Source organism: Exserohilum turcica (genome assembly GCF_000359705.1).
Source record: "Exserohilum turcica Et28A unplaced genomic scaffold SETTUscaffold_9, whole genome shotgun sequence".
Taxonomy (NCBI): Eukaryota; Fungi; Ascomycota; class Dothideomycetes; order Pleosporales; family Pleosporaceae; genus Exserohilum; species Exserohilum turcicum.
In genome coordinates, this window is record NW_007360310.1 from 1,983,414 (window position 1) to 1,999,659 (window position 16,246).

General features: G+C 54.4%; 1 protein-coding gene across 1 annotated transcript; it reads left to right on the forward strand.

Annotated features, from left to right (window-relative positions):
* Window positions 1-2,765: 2,765 nt before the first annotated feature.
* On the forward strand, window positions 2,766-11,346 carry SETTUDRAFT_44948 (uncharacterized protein; the record flags this gene model as incomplete). The annotated part of the gene is made up of 5 exons (XM_008033122.1): window positions 2,766-2,930; window positions 3,750-3,813; window positions 3,946-4,283; window positions 9,976-10,566; window positions 10,624-11,346. The coding sequence occupies 5 exons, from the start codon at window positions 2,766-2,768 to the stop codon at window positions 11,344-11,346; spliced, it is 1,881 nt and encodes a 626-aa protein (XP_008031313.1).
* Window positions 11,347-16,246: the final 4,900 nt, after the last annotated feature.

Below are 16,246 nucleotides of genomic sequence, written 5' to 3' on the forward strand. Positions count from 1 at the left end.
CGAGAGAGCTAAAAACATGGGAAACATGTGCATGGACAATGCTGGTGGGGGTGCGGGAAAGGAAAATGCCCTAGCCGTATCTATGTATGTATGCAACTAAACAAGTCGTGGGCTCCGTCTAAGCTTTTTGTTTTTTCTCGTTTGATGTGAGGGCTTTAAGCTGCATTTGTGTTGGGTGGTCTTGGATAGCGAGTCTTGTGGCGTCGTGGTGGTGGTGGTGGTGGGTGGCGGCAACCAGTTGTGGTATAGGGGAAGTCGAAACGAGTTTCTGGTTTTAGGGGGGCGGGCGCGAGTCGGTGGGCGTGGGATGCTATGGTGTATGGGAGGATTGTCGGGGAGTAAGGAATGGATACTAGTTTTCTCTTTTAATTTTGAATTTGGGTGGAATGGAGTGGAGAAGGAGTAGAAAAGGGGTGATGGAGTGATGGATGGACGGATGGAGCAGGCTGTATCGTGGTGTAGTTGGATAAACATGGTGATATTTGTAAATCTAGCTAGGTGAAGAAGTGCTTAAGGAACTTCAGAAAATTGTGAATTGTTCAGGAGGTGTGTTTTGGTACTCCATTCTTGGTCCTTCACTGATAGCAGGTCAAAGTCTTTGTCATTCTGCTAGATTCCTCATATTGCTACGCTATGTAGGTTATGTAAGTGGATGATTCGGCATAGAGCTACTTTGTCTTGTGATATGTCACAGTCTCCAGATGAGCATTGTAGTGATCTTGATATTTCTAGGATAAAGGGGTTCAATGCTCGCTATCTGTCTAAGATAAATTCCACTTGCTATTTCAATTAGACGCTGAAAACGGCATTTGTAAGACAATAACGAGCATGTGGTTGAGATAGATGGGATCTTCTAAATGAGAGTATGCATGAAGCGTAGAGGAAATACCTGATCACTCAGACTGCAGGAATATTGACTGCCCCAGCACTCGTGTTAATTCATTACCAGTACCACACTACATCACGCACTGCATCTCTGCCTACTCATGCTCACAAGATTTTCAAGTGCGAATCCACTGTACCAAGCATGTGGAGCAAATTCTGATACTGTCAGAAGACTGCGCATGCTAGCCACGGTATATACCGAACCCGCTAACTCTCAGCTCTCGAATTGTTTCCATTCCCAGGAGTTCTGCCTAACGATTACAAACACATTGCTTCATTTCTATTCACATCTCTTGCATACTCTCCGCGGAAATAGCGGAGTTGCTAGTGCAGTAACTCATCTTCAGCTCCCCACCATGCCAACATGCGATTCGACCTGCCCATCTCAGCTCGTCCCGTCGCTACGCCTGCACGTTAACTGGCCAAGTGCCTCGTAACGAGGTGCTATTAGATAAGAATTATGTGTGCTTGAGGCAGCGCAGACACTATCGCTTATTACTCATCCTACAATCCTGTCGTACGTACGTACGTGGTAGCGAAACGTAAGAGAAAAGAGAAAAATCCTGCATCTACTATTGATATGGATGCTTTGGGCTTGCGAACTTTAGAAAGGGGCCCAGCATTATGTGGCGAGGGGAGTAAAAGGTTGCAGAGTCATGATAGTAGGTATAGGACCTCTACTGCTTGTCTATAGCACTAGTGTACGTTCGATATGTGTAATTCGCTGCTTTAACGTCAGACGCACTCGTAAAACCAAACAAGTAGTATGGTACAGCAAAGCGATAGTATACAACTGTACCTTGGATAAATGAAGTAGTATAGTACGAATACGAAAAAGATTCACACGGATATAAGCCCATCAGCGGCTGATCGGCCACACGCTCGGTCGATTGCGGCCGCCCACCCCCTTTTCGTATGCTGCGGAGAGGCAGCCCTTTGGATGGACTGTAACTGCAATTACTGACTTGTACTAGTACCAGCCATCACTGCTGCTGCTGCTGCGGCTGCCCGCGGATACTAGACATAAGCAAAGGAAAAAGGTTAACCCCGTAAATGATGCAAGCAATGGTACTTTCCGTTTGGTTCCGTTACATTAAAGAAAAAAGGAGCAGGCTGCCGGAGTGCTGCCACTGACTGACTGACTGACTAACTGACTGCATCGAGCTAATCAACCAAAGTACTAGATTGGAAAATAAACTTTTTGCCTTACGAACCGATGACGAGGCTTTACGGGAATGATTAGTTATGATTACGGAAATGTAATTTGCATGTGTTTGTGTGTGTGTGGGGGGGGGGGGGAATTGTGAGATAATCGAGTGAAGTTGTGGATTTCGTTTTGTGCTGCTGGTGTAAGGATTTGTCATGTACATGGTACATGGTTTGTGGTACATCACCTATATCGTCGATACGTTTACCATGGGGTTGTTTGTTGTACGCAGTAGCGGATTACGGCCGCCGCCCACCGGGTAAGCCAAGTCAGCAGCGCTCAGGGACAAAGCAAAAGGTGGGTAGATGGGCACATGGTAGCTAAGTAGTTAGTCAGTAGCTGACCATTGGCTGATGGCGATCCTGTCGGTGCTTTCTCTGACACGAGCTTACTTACATACCTTGCGTGCCACTATGGCTACATATCACTAGGTTACACGGCACAGCTTTTTGGACGCGTTACTGTTGTCGTCATCATCGTCATTGTCAATTGTGATTGATATTTGGTATTGATAGTGCTATCGGGATCATCGCTATCGCAATTCCGGTGCTTATCGATAAGTAAGTGAGTAGGTCGGTACTTGGATGCTTAGCCATCCATTCTTGGTTGCTTATCGATACTTCGGTCTTACCAGCGCCACCAACACGTGCAGACAAACAAACAGTATTGGGCCATGGCGCAGCAGCTACAGACGCGTGAGATACCCGAGTACGATGATTCGGGGAATCTGGCGAGGACATATGTTGTTTCCGTAGCTGGTGACGGGCGACGCGACAACAAGACGCGGCAAGATACAGACGCGGATCCGGACAAAACCAAGAGCAGGATCGATATCATTGTATGTTTTGCCCTTTTCCTTTCCTTTCCTTCTCCCATGATAATTTGAAACATCGACGCTTTGCTGTTTTTTTTATCCTTTGCTCCGTTGTTACTTTTTCTGTTTTGCCAAAGACGTATGTATGGTTTCCCGCCAGTCGTCCTTTGTGGGGAGTTGGGGAACCAATATGCCCCACAACGCATGGCATGTCTGTCTCTCTGTCCTTTCCCCGTGTCTCATGTAGTAGTTTCGATGGCATAAATAGTTTGCCCTCTTTCTTCATCTTCGCTCTTTTTAAAACTCGGTGGATGGGTGCTTTTGCATGGTGGGGCGTCGTGCGGCGTCATGATGTGTGGTACGCGAGCCACACGACATGGTACCGCGTTGTTTACCTGGACATGTTCATGCTCACTTTTCTCATTTGCTACATCCCTTTTCGTTCGTTTGTACTTCAAAAGCATCTTGTTTGTTTAGGAAAAGGAGGACACGGAATCAACATGCATACCGCCATTCATCATCACGTTCTTTTCTCTTCGTACCGACATACGTATACACAACGGGCAACTAACCTACTTACCAATCTCTCTCGTACAGACACCCCAACATAGGAAAAACTATGTACAGCTCGTCGTGGATATATTTCTACCCGTTGGCTTCCCACATAGCGTGACGGAGGACTATGTCGCGTATCAGATATTTGTGAGTTCATCTTCCATACTATACCTTTTCGTTTCTCCTACTACATACCCTTACTACTTGTCCTTTTCTCCCTTGTCAATGACAAAGACTACACAAGAGTAGAACAGTTGAGCCAAGTCTTGCTAACAACACCAATAATAGGACTCACTCCAGGCTTTTTCGTCTTCCATTGCAGGAATGCTGGCTTCAAGAGCCGTGTTACAAGGTAAGCGCGGTATTCTTCTTCTTCTGTCATGCTATCCTGTCACATGTACTTTTGTTCCATGTCAACTATCCACTTGACCTTGACCTCACCCCTCCAACCCACCCGTACTAGACACTCACCGACTCCCCCTAGGCGTTGGCGTGGGCGATTCCAGCGCGAGCCCCACAACTGCACTCCTTCTCTCTGTCGTGCACGACTCAGCTGGACGCCTCGCAACCATTCTATTCGCACACCGACTCGGCACCGCCCTGGAGCCCGAATGCAAAATGTACCGGCTGGCGGCCGATATATTCAATGACACAGCCATGGTGCTCGACTGCCTGTCGCCCGTGTTTCCAAAGGCAGCGCGCATTGCAGTGCTGAGCTTCTCGAGCTGCTTGCGGGCGCTGTGCGGCGTCTGCGCGGGCAGCGCCAAGGCGAGTCTGAGTGCGCATTTTGCGAAGAGGGGGAATCTGGGGGAGGTGAATGCGGTGAGTAGTCATCTTGCCCCTTTTTTTTTCCATTTTCTCATTCCTTCGTTTCTTTTTCTTTTCAAACCTTTGTTTTTTTTGGTCACTTCCCTTGTCCCCGCCACCCCCTTCCCATCACATGGGGCCATGTTCAGGCGTACTTGGTGGGTTTCTTCAGCGCTCCCCCCAGCTCCCCACATACCCACATAGACGCTCTCCCCTTTATCCCTTTCTCCCCACCTCAAGTTCAGCTAGAGAGCGGGTGTGGGGCCTTGGACGATAACGACATGGTGGGCTTGAAAGCGGAGAAGGTTGGAGAGTGTGTCGATCTTGTGCGGGGAGGCCAAACCTTGCAGAGGAAAGAAGGACATGTCGTTGGAAGACAGTCAACCAGGGGCGGAGAGCTAACGCAACTGTCGTATAGAAAGATTCGAGCCAAGAAACCGTTATATCCTTACTGGGCATGCTGGTAAGTATAGCATCTTCCCACGCCGGTCCAGACCGCAAGTTGTTTGATTACTAATAAGTGGCGGGTTACCAATAGGCTGGGAGTTTTGTCGTAGGTCAGATAACCTCACCTGGAGCAACATGGTGCACTCTGCTGTTCCTCTTATCCATGCACCTGGGCACAAACTATGCGGCCGTTCGAGCCGTCAGCATGCAAGTGCTGAACCGGCAACGAGCCAATATACTCTTCAGCAATCTGTTTCAGCAGGGCGTAGTGCTAAGCCCAAACGAGGTTTCGGCGCGCGAACGCATTTTCGAGAGGGACGGGGTGCTGCGGTGGGCAGATGGCCGAGTGCTTGGCAGGTGTAGGATTGGCGTATCTCTCGACGAACTGCTAGGGCAGCTAGGGCCGAGGCATCAGCAAAGCGGATCGGTCGCTATGCACGCCATCGATGTGTCCGATCTGCTATCCGTCTTCCAGGCCGAGAGATATATTCTGTGGCCCGCTTCACCTGCTTATGAAGCCTTGATCGTCCTCAAGGCAGGGTGCGGACCGATTGATCAGCTCAAAGCTTGGGCGCACGCGTTGTTGGTTGCGGAGAGAGGGCAAAGGCGTCGTGATAGAGGCTTGATGGGTAAGCCGGATGGCGCAGCGGCAGGGGCGGCACAGCATCGGCATGCTCATCTCGTTGCTGAGCTCAGAGAGACGTTGGGGTTGGTGGGGACCATGTTTGACAAGTATGGGGAAGCCATGAAAAGCAAGGGGTGGGACTTTGAGGCCGTAGCCTTGGAGACTCAGGCCGGTATGCGGCTGCACGTGTCGTAGCTGGGGAGTCGATGCCGGACCATAGCCGTTGTTGCAAGCCGAGTTTATGGGAGGTGGGTTTTGGTCGCTCTGGCCCAACAGGCGTGAAACAAACGATGGCAACGGCAACAGGGAAGATGCCCACCAGATTCATGTTCGGGGAGGACTAGTAGCCCGAGCGGTCCACCAGGCGTGTTACAGGCCGTCGCGGGATCCAAGTCAAAACGTCGCTCGGGTACCATATCGTCATCATCATCATCATCATCATCTCACACACACACACACACATACGCAGTCGGGCTGGATGGAGCCTGGACTCATGACGGGCGCATGGGATCTACAACCAGCATCTGTGTCTAGACGTACGTATGTTAGCACGGCTATGTTTGAAGCTGTTTGATTGCCGGCAGCATATCATTGCCTGTTTCTTTGCTTCTGGTCCTTCTTTCTCTTTGCCATGGCGGGCGGACTCAAACATGCGTGCATGGACAAATGGGTGTCAGCCATCCAGCTGGGCAAGTTTCATGTATACCTGGCCTTTTGCCCGGTCGGCGGTCGGCGGTTCCGTGACATTGAAGTATTTGGCGTCCAAGCTCTCCATCCTGGCGCGTAGTGCGGGCAGTTTATGCTGTGTGTAGGATGTAGTTGGACGGCCTCTTGTTTATGGGCTGCTTGCTGTAATACAATGCAATGCAACCTCGATAACCACTCACCGCCGATATTGTCCTATGCAACGCGTGTTTATGCCGACATTGGGAACGAGGTCATAAATTGCTTTTGCCGCGAACGTGGTCGTTGAGGCTCCTACCGAGCAAACGAACGGCCGTGGTGTGCATCTTCAGGGAGGGACGCCACGACATGCACGCAGTGGGTGAGCGGTGCCGACCTTGGGCTCGAACATGTATGTAATAGCGTACAATTCTGAGGCGGCAGGGTGCATGTGGATGCCAAGTCCGCCATTGGGTTTCATCCGTGATGCTCGAACCGACGTGGGATGCAAGGCTAGGAAAAAAAAAGGCCATGAGGCGGTGAAGGAGAGAGAGAGAAGAGAAGCGGAGGGAAGAGAAGAGAATCAGACGAGAATCACAAAAGTAAGTTTTTTTTTTTGCGATGCAGCGGTTGCGTCATGGGGTGGTGGTGAGGTAGCGGACGAGAGCACTGGCACGAAAATTTTCGGTGCTGTGTGGATTATGGTTGAGGGCGGGTGTGGACGTGCTCGCTGAGTCGTTGTCGTGGGCCGGCTATTGTCGGAGGCTGCACAACGGGAGGGCGCAACAAAGGCAGGCTGGCGGGCAGCGGCACTTGGGAATGGGCCGAAGGGCTTTTCTCAACAACATGTGAGGCAGCGGCGCGCATGTCGAGGCTTGTGCTTGTGCGCAGACAAGAGAGCGATGGCAGGCATGCAGCCTGGACGGCGGACGATGGGCGATGGGCGATGGAGCGATCGACAGGCAAGGCCGGTCTGGCAGCCCTAGGCGGCTTCAGGCAGCCTTCTAGAAGTGGGCAATCGTTCTGGAAGGTTTCTTGGATGGCACGGGGGGAGGGGGAGTGCGTATGAGTGAGCAGCAGGGGTCATGTGTGTGTGTGTGTGTGTGTGTGTGTGCAATGGTAGCAGCCGGTCGTAGCAGCATGCCAGCGCAACGCAAAATCGGACCGGACGGAGGCAGGTAGGTACGTAGACAGCAGGCAGACGCAGTGGCTGTCTCCCCGGCGCGGGCGTGGATGCGTGAATAACAGTCGTCGTCAGGCTCAGGCGCGCGTAGTTGACGCATTTAGGCGCCACCTCGGGCCCGCGAGGATGGCGTAGCGTGTGTGCGTGTGGGTGTTTGCAACATGACGGCGGCCCACGTCGAGTGGATCATGGATGGTGGATGGCGGATGGCGGATGGTGGACGGTGGACGGTGGATGGCTGAGGGTGCTTGTCTTGGTCTTGTGTCAGGTATTTGTGGCCAAACGGAGACGCCTCCACGCTGTGCCCGTGGGCCCAAAGCCGCCTTTGTCCCCAGGCATAGGGCCAAAGCCAAGCCTGTGGCCGTGCACGGCCCGCTCGCCTGGGCGTGGGCGTGGGCGAGGGCGTGGGCGTGAGTGCTGTGCTGTGCTGTGCTGTGCTGTGCTGTGCTGTGCTGTGCTGTGCTGTTGCGTGGGCGGGCGAGGCCGTGTGCGGGTGCGAGTGCGAGTGTGCGGCGAGCTGAGGGCGAGGGCGAGGGCGTCGTCGTGGCAGACACGGGTCGGCGGGCTCAGTGGTGGTGGCACCGCGTCCGTGGCTCGTGGCCCCAGGACAAAGCACAAAAGCGCATCACGGCGCCAGATCGGGCGCCCGTCGATGTACCTTCCTTCCCTTGCCGTGGCAGAGAGTCATAGCCTGCGCCTAGTCTCCAGTCGGGCTGCGGCCGTCGTTTTGCCGCCACCGCAGACGCCTCAGGCCTCTTGTTGTTGCTCCCTGTCTCGCGCCTTGCCTCTCCATCGCCGGCCCATCTACAAATCTACTTGTACCGTCCATGTGCCCACTACCTACCCTCTTACCCACGCATTCTATCGCTGTGTGTGCGCCTCTGCGCCCCCGCGCCCGTCTGTCGACTCCTGGCCCCCCGTAGCAGCCGGCAGCCGCGTCGACGCGCAACAGCGAGCGACCACCAAGTGCAGAAAAAGGAACGAATGCAAGTGGGGGTGTTTCTTTTCTGACGCACAGAAGAAAAGAAACGGACCGAGCAAGCGCGCGGGTTTGCGAGCGCCAAAAAAGGCGGCGCGCCCGGCGTGGGCACTGAGAAACAGAGTGTGAGACAGAGCGAGGGACGGCGAAAGGGCACGGCGAGAGGCATGACAGCAGCCGGCGCGCACAAGGCTGCGAGGGGGGGGGGGGCAATCTATGCGTACAGCTAGGCAGATAGCGTGCCGGGGTCGGAAACTAGATGGGAATGGAAAGGGCTGTGGGCGTGAGTGAGATAACAACAACAACCGTGCTGGCCTGCAGTGCTGCTACTGCTGCTAGGTCTCAGGCTGCCGACGATGCCGTCGGAAGCAGCACACCTCAGCGCAGCGCGACAGAGGGCAGTGGCAGCAGTAGCAGTCGTGGCAGTCGTGGCCGGTAGTGGTAGCGCAGCCGGCGAGCGAGTTTCTTTCTTTTCTTTTTTGCGCGCTGCGAGTAGTGGTGGTGGTGGTAGCCGTAGTAGTAGCAGAGGTAGTGGTAATGGTGGTGGTGATGGTGGTCACGCTTGACGCTCTAGGGCGGGCTGGACTGGGCTGGTCACGGGACTGGGCTGGCTGGGGCTGGGGAGGGGGAGAGACGAGAGACGCGAGGGGGCGACAGAAGAAGAGAGAGACGAGAGAAGGGACGAGGGTGAGGCGAGGCGAGGCGAGGGCGTTGGATGGGGCAGCAGCAGGGCAGCAGCAGAGCAGTCGAGGCAGGAGCGATGCAGGAGTGGGAGCAGCAGCAGCAGGAGCAGGTGCAACGGCGCCCTGAGCAAGGAAGCCGCGGAGGACAGGGCGTGGCCCAGTCTTCTTGTTCTTCCTCACCTCCACCACTTCCTCCACCTCCGCATCCTTCGTCTTCGTCTCCTTTTTCATCATCATCATCATCATCATCATCTTCTTCTTCTTCTTCTTCATCACCATCAGCACCGGCATCAGCACCAGCACCGGCAGCGCAGCACCAGCACCAGCATCGGACGTGGCAAAAGGTGGAACACAACCAGTGGGCGCGCAGCAGGGGGGGGCGGCCATGGGGGGGGTGTGGGCGCGCGCAGTTTCGGGCCAGGATGGGAGGGAGGGCCATGCGTCTTCTGGAAGACGCCAGCGACCGACTAGGCCAAGGTTGCGCGTGGCCGCTTTTAGTCGGGGAGCCATGTCGGCCATGTCGCCAGGCCTTGTCGCCATGATGCCCTCATGCTCCGTGATGGCCAAACCGCTGGGTGGGGACATGGCGTGTGCGCTCTGACTGAGCTTTCTGCCCAAGCATGGACCCAAGACGGGCCTCCCTGACTCTCGACGGCGCTTGCTCAAAACCACGCTGAGCCGCACCTGTCCCCTACCCACGTCTACGTCCTGACGCATATCGGCCTTCCTGTCTCACCACGCCCTCTTGTCACAGCCCACCGACCCACCCACCCGCCCGGCGACGACTCTCGCCCTCTGCTTCACCACTACCACTACCACCACTACTACTTACTACACCTACACTCCCTCGCCCACTTACACACACACACACACACTTTCACACACTCACACACTCACACCCACCCTCACACCACCCTGTGCAACCACCCACATACCCACCACCACCATCCACCCACACTAGCCGCCGCCGCCGTGTCGCCCTTCGAGAAGCCGCTATAGAAGCATCCTCCCCCCCGCCGCTCGCCTACCCACCTGCCTGTCTGCCCGCCCGCCTGCACAGCCCTCGATGCTGCTGCCGTCGCCATCCTATTAACTCCGCTGCCCCCCCACTGGCCCATTGACACTAGGTTCGCTTCCCGAACCTCGTGCCGCCCGCCGTCAAGCTGGCCCAACAAGTGCAGCTCTGTCCCTGCGAAGGCTTCGACCAACAGAGTAGGACAAACGCCCGCCGCGCCTACAAGCATCTCTGGAAAAGCGTCATGGTCACCCGGAAACACGGCTCCCAAGCTCTCTCCATCAGAACCTCGTCCACCGCCTCCAATTCACCCACACAGTCCCACGCAGACTTCGACGACCGCGACTCCAACATGACTTTGACCGACTACCACCACCACCATCAGCCCGCTCCCTTGACCGTCTCCATACCCAAGAACATCCCCAGCCCCCAATGCCGGAAACCCAACCTGGCCGAGATCCTCAACAACACGGCGCCCCCGCCCTACACGCTGACGTCCTTCATGGCCTTTCTCTCCCAGAACCACTGCCTCGAGAACCTCGAATTCACCATGGACGCCTCGAGGTATCGCAAGCACTACTCCAAGATGGTCAGCCGCCATCCCGGCAGCCCCATCTCGCCCTTGTCCGACGAGTGCGCATACGTCCTGATGCTCTGGCGTCGCTTGATCGATGCCTACATTCGCGAGTCAGGCCCGCGAGAAGTAAGCAGCCAATAGCCATGACCCACCCCAATGTGCTCCCACTAACACCACCACCAGGTCAACCTCCCAGCCGAGGTCCGCGACAACCTGCTCAGCCTCTCCGACTCGTATGTCCCACCGCACCCGTCGTCGCTCGATAGTGCCGTCGCCAAGATCAACGAACTCATGGAAGAGAGCGTCTTGGTATCCTTCCTCAACTCAGTCAGCCCCCACAGTGCGCATCCCAGTGTCAGCCATGACAGCTACGCTGGAAGCAATATTTCTCGCTCTTCGACGCGCAGCTACGAGGAGCGCAGCATGTTCTCGCGCGCTTCGCATCCACCCGTGCCTGCTCACCAGCGAGCATCGGCGCCCTCGTCGCTCACGTCTGGCTTCATGCAGTCCCGTCCGTTTTCCCACTCGCGATTCCACTCGCAACCTACCTCGTCCGGCCCACACTCGGCCACGCGCATCACGTCGGGCTATGCCAGTGGTAGCGACGCATTGACCGATGACTCGGGCAGCGCTAGCAGTCCCTCGGGCATGAGCGATCCATTGACGCCCCCCGGTACCCCTCCAGTCAGCGAATACCCCATGACTGACTTCCACCACGCCTACTACGACCATGCTCCATCGAGTGGCACGCCCAGCCCTCGCAACAGCCGCGGAGAGCACAACGGTCTCGCCAGTGCTACCAGGGATAGCTGGAAGCGAGTCAGCAGCAAGCTATGGCCTAGGAAGAAGAGCGGTGGCCAGCTCCGAGACGACGAGCCAGGCGTTGTCGAGGGAGGTCTCTTCTGAAACACCACCATCACCACCACTACTACTACTACTACTACTACTACACATACACACACCCAACCATCATTTCTCTTCAAAAGCACACGATTACGACGATGCAATCAGAGCGACTTGTATCATTTGAATTATGCATTCTGGACTGCATGTCCAACGGCGTCATCCCTTTTCCTCTCTCAGCTGTCCTCGGCATGCGAAGGCGCAACTGGCTCCACGACCCGGCGAGGTTGTTTTTCGGCATTCCCCATTTCCAAATCTCCACGACTAGACATTTGACGGGCGTTGAATTCCTGGTCACTTACAACCCACCCACCTCTATATCCCATGTTGGTGGTCAGGATTACTGGGGCGTTTGATTTCATATTTTTTTTCCAAGAGCATATCACGAACGAATTTGGGTATGACTTTGACTTTTTCACGTGTATCATTACGGCTATTTTTTAACTTCTTGTCCCTCAGCGTATATCCGGGGGGATCCTCTTTAGATGGTGGACTTCAGGCAAAGGAAAGGGGGCGTTTTTTGTTTCGTGTGTTCATAAGCATGACGACGGGGAGAGGTCGAGGTGGGAATGGAACTTCAGATACCAATAGCGCATGAAAGCGCTCACAAATCATGACTATACCACGTTGGTGGCCAACGACGTATCCAAGCATCTTCGGCCGTCCGAGTCGCTCATTTCTTTGATGAAAGTATTGTCTAGTCGGCCGTTTTAGTCGCTTTGGGCCAAGTATACGACACTACTTACTGGCGTGCTATGATGATTTGACCACACTGGGACACATGAAGAGGCAACGAGGCGTTGCCAATCAAAGGCAGCGTGGCTACCGCACATGTTCGCAGTTGCATAGCAGTGTAACCATGGGCTTTCAGGCCGGGCGGGTTATAGCGCACATAGCGACGTCTGTTCTTGACCACGACGCAGCACAAGCACAAGCCCTTTTTTATTTTTCCCTCTCTTCCCCTCCTCCGCCCCCTTGCGCTACCTGTGCCGCGCTACACAAGCACCCAACAGCACTGTCCCCTTTGCCTTATCCAACCCCGTGGTCTCGGTCTCGCCGTTCGCGCCCTTGACCAAGGGATGAAGGAAATACCATGGAGCGAAGGACAAGAAAACGAGGGTTCGTGCGTCCAGACAAGTCGCCGTCGTGGCACCCAATGACCCGTTGTTTCGGGGACCTGGGGTTGGGGACACTTGCACTTGCACTTCTTCTTTTTTTTTGTTTTGTGGAGTTACGGGAAGGGAGGAGGATCCGGCGTGTTGGTCGTGGTATCAAAGGGATGGACGGTAGTTTTTGTTGTCAGTGCAAGTGGTTTCCGGACGAAAATGGTCCTCGACAAGGGCAGGCTTGACTGGCGGTATACACCAAGTAATGGTGCTGTGGACATGTTGGTGTAGATTTTACGAGACGTTGGTGGATGAGATGGTGGTCATGGAGTCTGCTTATTCACACGGTAACGTTCATATCTGGTACCAAGTATGTATATGCTACTACATACAGTACATGGACGTCTAGGCCTACCCTCGCCCATGGACTCCGCGGCCCCCGTTCCTCTTTCTCTCTCATGTCCATCGGTAGAAAACGAGCATATGTCACACCGATAAAGACCCGTCTTTTTCCTCTTTTGTTCTCCCCTCTGGCGCTCGCGTGCGCACCCATTCGCCGCGAGTCAGGCCAAGTTACCAGTGCGCTCCTTTCGTATCTTGTTACCAACCCATGCCGGCTGCCTTGCCCATATCTTCTCGCGCCCACGCTCTCACCCCCCCCCTTTCGTATACGGGACCTCGCTTCGCCTCGCAACTGTCCGGTACCACGGGTACGTGGGTTGAAATCTCCGTGTAGTCCTAGCTTTTTGTGGGAAATGGGGAGGGGGAGGGGGGAGAGGGAGCAACAAGGGAGGGCAACATGGCCGTGCGTGCCGTCTATGTGTGTATGTGCGCGCGCAGGAGCCCATTATGACGGAGGATGGGGGGGGGACGGGCCCAGGAGCAGCCAAAGGCGGCACACGACGACAAGGGCAACATTGTAGCCATGGCGTTGTGTCTCGGATGGGAGCGCGCTGGCCGCAAACTTGTCGACGCTCTTCCCATTGCTTGCTTTGTCTTGCCATGAGCCGCCAAAGAAAGATGATATTGCTTGAATCATCACCATGTCGCCCCCCCCCTCGAGGGTGTCTTCTATTTCCTTTATGCACCTTGCACCATGGTTGGTGTCTTTTCTTTTGGCGTTGGTTGCTGTACATAGTCGACCACGAGTAAATTTATCACATATTGCTATTAACATATCAAGATATAACATGGTCTGTGTCCGGTATGACGGCTCCCCGGCGTGTGTTCCAAGCACATGCACACACTACATAGACACAGGCTCCACCTCATCCGCCGTGGCACGTTTCGGGATTCACACCATCCGTAGGCGCACCGCCTCGTCCAGCACATACCCCACGTACACGTCCTTACATACCCTTGCTCCCGCAACGACGGAACAGACGACCTAGAAGTGCTTGGCTCGTCGGTGCAATGGCACTTGTGAAACGGCACCGTCTGGGCAGCAAGCGGTAGGTCGGGGTGGGGTATACGCGGCTTGTGGATGCGTTTGGGGACCGAGTGGTCAGGCATGATTTGTTTGAGGTGAGGAGACTGGCGGTTGGGGCGAGGCAAAAAAAAGAAAAAGAAAATACTGGCCACGAGTCGGGCGGGTGGGCAGTGGGGTAGCGTGGTACAGTGCGACTATGGTTGGCAGCGCATGCTATGGATGGATGCGTTCAAGGGTCATGGTGATGGCGTGATATTGCATCTGGTCGTGGTAGTATGGCCATGTCCGTCTGTCTGTCTGTCTGTAGGCAGGTAGGTAGGGTAGTATGGAGGGTATAGTTGACCGTGGAGAGTCGACAACAGCCACCCTAACATGACGCCGTTCCAGTCGCCATGTATCGGCATTTGCATCTTCCTAGCGTGCTGCAACACCACAATACACGCATCCATGTACGGCATTTGGTGGCACCGTCGAGGCATGTGTGTATTGGCAATTAATACCAACCAAACTATGCCAACTCCCAACGGCCGGCCTGCACAACCACAGCATACATATCGCCACGAGCCCCCCAGCCAAAAGGCTCAACTCCAACGTCATGATACCCACAATTTCCTGACCATGTAACAGCACAAACCGCCCAGTCACACGTTTCCACCGTCCATGTCCTTCCCGCCTCTCTTATTCCCGCTCGCCTCAGCCATCCGTTGAGGTTCCCACAGTTCGGCACATGAGTCGCGGTCTCCCCCCCCTCCCTCGCCCTCACAGCCACAGGCTTTTACTTGTATTTTCTTCGGCAACAACAGCAAAGGCGGGTTAGCGATCTACAACCTGTCCGCCGTGGTAAGGTGCCAGGACGGCGCATGCTAGCTTGACAATGGGACGGGGCAATCAAAGTCGCACGCAATGCGCGCTGGTGCAACACCCCCAAGACACGCCGTGTGACGGTAACTCCCGCAAGCAAGAAGCTTGATTTGCGAAGAGGTGGAGGCCAAAAAAAAGATGCGCCTTGGAGACGGCCTTGGACCCGCGATTGAGTCAGGCCAGGAGATGTGTGGGTGTAGGTCTATATGCCTCAGGATTTGACGTGATTTGATTTGTCGAGGGGGGGACGCAAATGAGACATTGTCTTGGCCTTTTCCCTTCGTTAGCACCTGCGAACTAGAAGGTCACGACCCACGCTTTTGGCTCCCTTTACCCCTCCGCGGAGTACAAGCCGTAGCTCTGCTTTGGTTTTTGACGCGCCTTTTTTTTTTCTCCTCTTCTCTTTCTCTCTGTCTCTCGATGCTCCTGTACCGACAGACTGATGTGCGCGGCGGACATTGTTTCTCCCATCCACCATGAGGTGGAATGCTCAGTGACGAAATGCGTACCAAGGTTATTACTCCAATCCATCTCGCCCTACCCCCCCTGCTCCCTTTAACCGCCTTGTTTACTTCTCTCTCGTCGTGCCCCAATCTAGTCGTTCTCCACACAAGAGTCGTGTGCAAAACTCGGTGTCAAGGACGAACGCTTTGCAACATGTCACGCAACGAACATGCACGCACGATCAAAGTATGAGCAGTGTTTCCAGTTCCATCACCTCACGCACGAACGATAATGTCATCATGGTCCCCACATAGCATGCACACTGCACACTGTGTTGCCCCCCCCTCTCTTACCCCTCTTTTGTTACGTTTCTGTATCAGTCTCTTGCATCTTGTAGCGGCGTCCAGACCGCCCACATGCAGCCAACGTGACACAGCAGCACATGCATGGCCTAGGAGAGCAAAGTAAAGTGGCGACAAAAAAAATGTCAATCTTCTCGAAGCATTCTAGAAACAAGCCATTTGGACGTTCTCGCCAATACTTGCATTTGCTTGCTTGCTTGCTTGCTGGCTGGCTGGCTGGCTGGCTGGCTGGACTGGTCTCTGATGCTCAGCCCCTCCACCCCCCCCCTTTCTCCGCACCAAACTACGGTGTAGGCATAGGTGTAGGTGTAGACGTAAGCAAGCATTCATACACATGTCGCCACCAGTCATTCCTTCATATCCGACTCGTTCGTTTTTTCTTGTCTTGACTTGGGTGACGTGACGAATGTGTAATGTAAGAGGAGCCCATGTGATGGATGCACCAGCCTATGTTTTACCTTGGGCAATAGCCGGCAAACACTAAGAACTCCCTATGCAGTGTAGGCTGATGGATTGTAGTGGTAGTACTCGATAGTAGTGCTGTATGCTAACTAATCAATATGCGCAAAAGGGAAAAAAAAGGTTATGTCTCCTTTTTTTTTCGTCCAAGCCAAAAAAAAAGATTAACATACTACGTATTGATCTAACGTATTCCATCACCGAGCGGGCCACATCACCGAGTGTGCCACTTTTTCTTGGCA